Raw genomic sequence first — 717 nt, forward strand, 5'->3', positions numbered from 1 at the left:
ACCATGCCCAGCCTTAAGGCAGATCTTTTTACCACAACCAGACTATTGAAATGTAACTTAAATATCAGACATCCTTAAAAGGTGGACACACTAAAGACTTTTCTGGATAAATTTAATACTTAGGAAAAGAGAAGAGATTTACAAAATCCACAAAAAGAGGTCCACGCTACCACCACTGGGTCCACATTGTAATGTAAAGAAATCAAGAGAGACAACTTTTATGTCAAACTATCCATTTCTTAACTATTTGACTGTTTACTTACATGGTTTGTACAACTGCTTCTTCTTATTTCTACAACTAAGAATAAAAAAAACCAAACTGGTCACTTCTGATACAAATACCATAAAATAAAAGTAGTTATTAACATCTTAGTGATTACTCCTATGTAAAATGAGACAAAATTCCGTTTAAAAAAACTATTTTCAATAATTTGTAATTTAAATTATCTGGCACGATTAATGTCATAAAGTCAAATCTAAAAACTTAGCTTTTCATCTACTTTACCTTTTGTTTCTATTACATACAAGTGAAGGAATCCTCATGTACAAAAGAAAAGGGCAAAAAATTTAGGCCAGATGAAAATCTTAACTAATAAAAAAGTTTAACTGTTGCATATATAATCCATGATCCATTAGTATTCTCTCATTCTGCATTTACACATAGCTTACTTTAATTATCAGAAGCTAAGAGCTAACAGCTCTAAGAACTACTTCCTG

At 30.7% G+C, this 717-nt stretch overlaps 1 protein-coding gene across 1 annotated transcript in view; it reads right to left on the reverse strand.

Annotated features, from left to right (window-relative positions):
- LOC105547387 (arf-GAP with GTPase, ANK repeat and PH domain-containing protein 5-like) overlaps positions 1 to 717 on the reverse strand; it is a 51,811-nt gene that overhangs the window by 45,174 nt on the left and 5,920 nt on the right. Inside the window, exon 4 of the mRNA XM_011990976.1 lies at positions 264 to 298. Within this exon, the coding sequence (XP_011846366.1) occupies positions 264 to 298 (35 nt within the window). The remainder of the gene's footprint in view (positions 1 to 263; positions 299 to 717) is intronic.

This window comes from Mandrillus leucophaeus, unplaced genomic scaffold (assembly GCF_000951045.1).
Source record: "Mandrillus leucophaeus isolate KB7577 unplaced genomic scaffold, Mleu.le_1.0 Scaffold388, whole genome shotgun sequence".
In the NCBI taxonomy this organism is placed as follows: Eukaryota; Metazoa; Chordata; class Mammalia; order Primates; family Cercopithecidae; genus Mandrillus; species Mandrillus leucophaeus.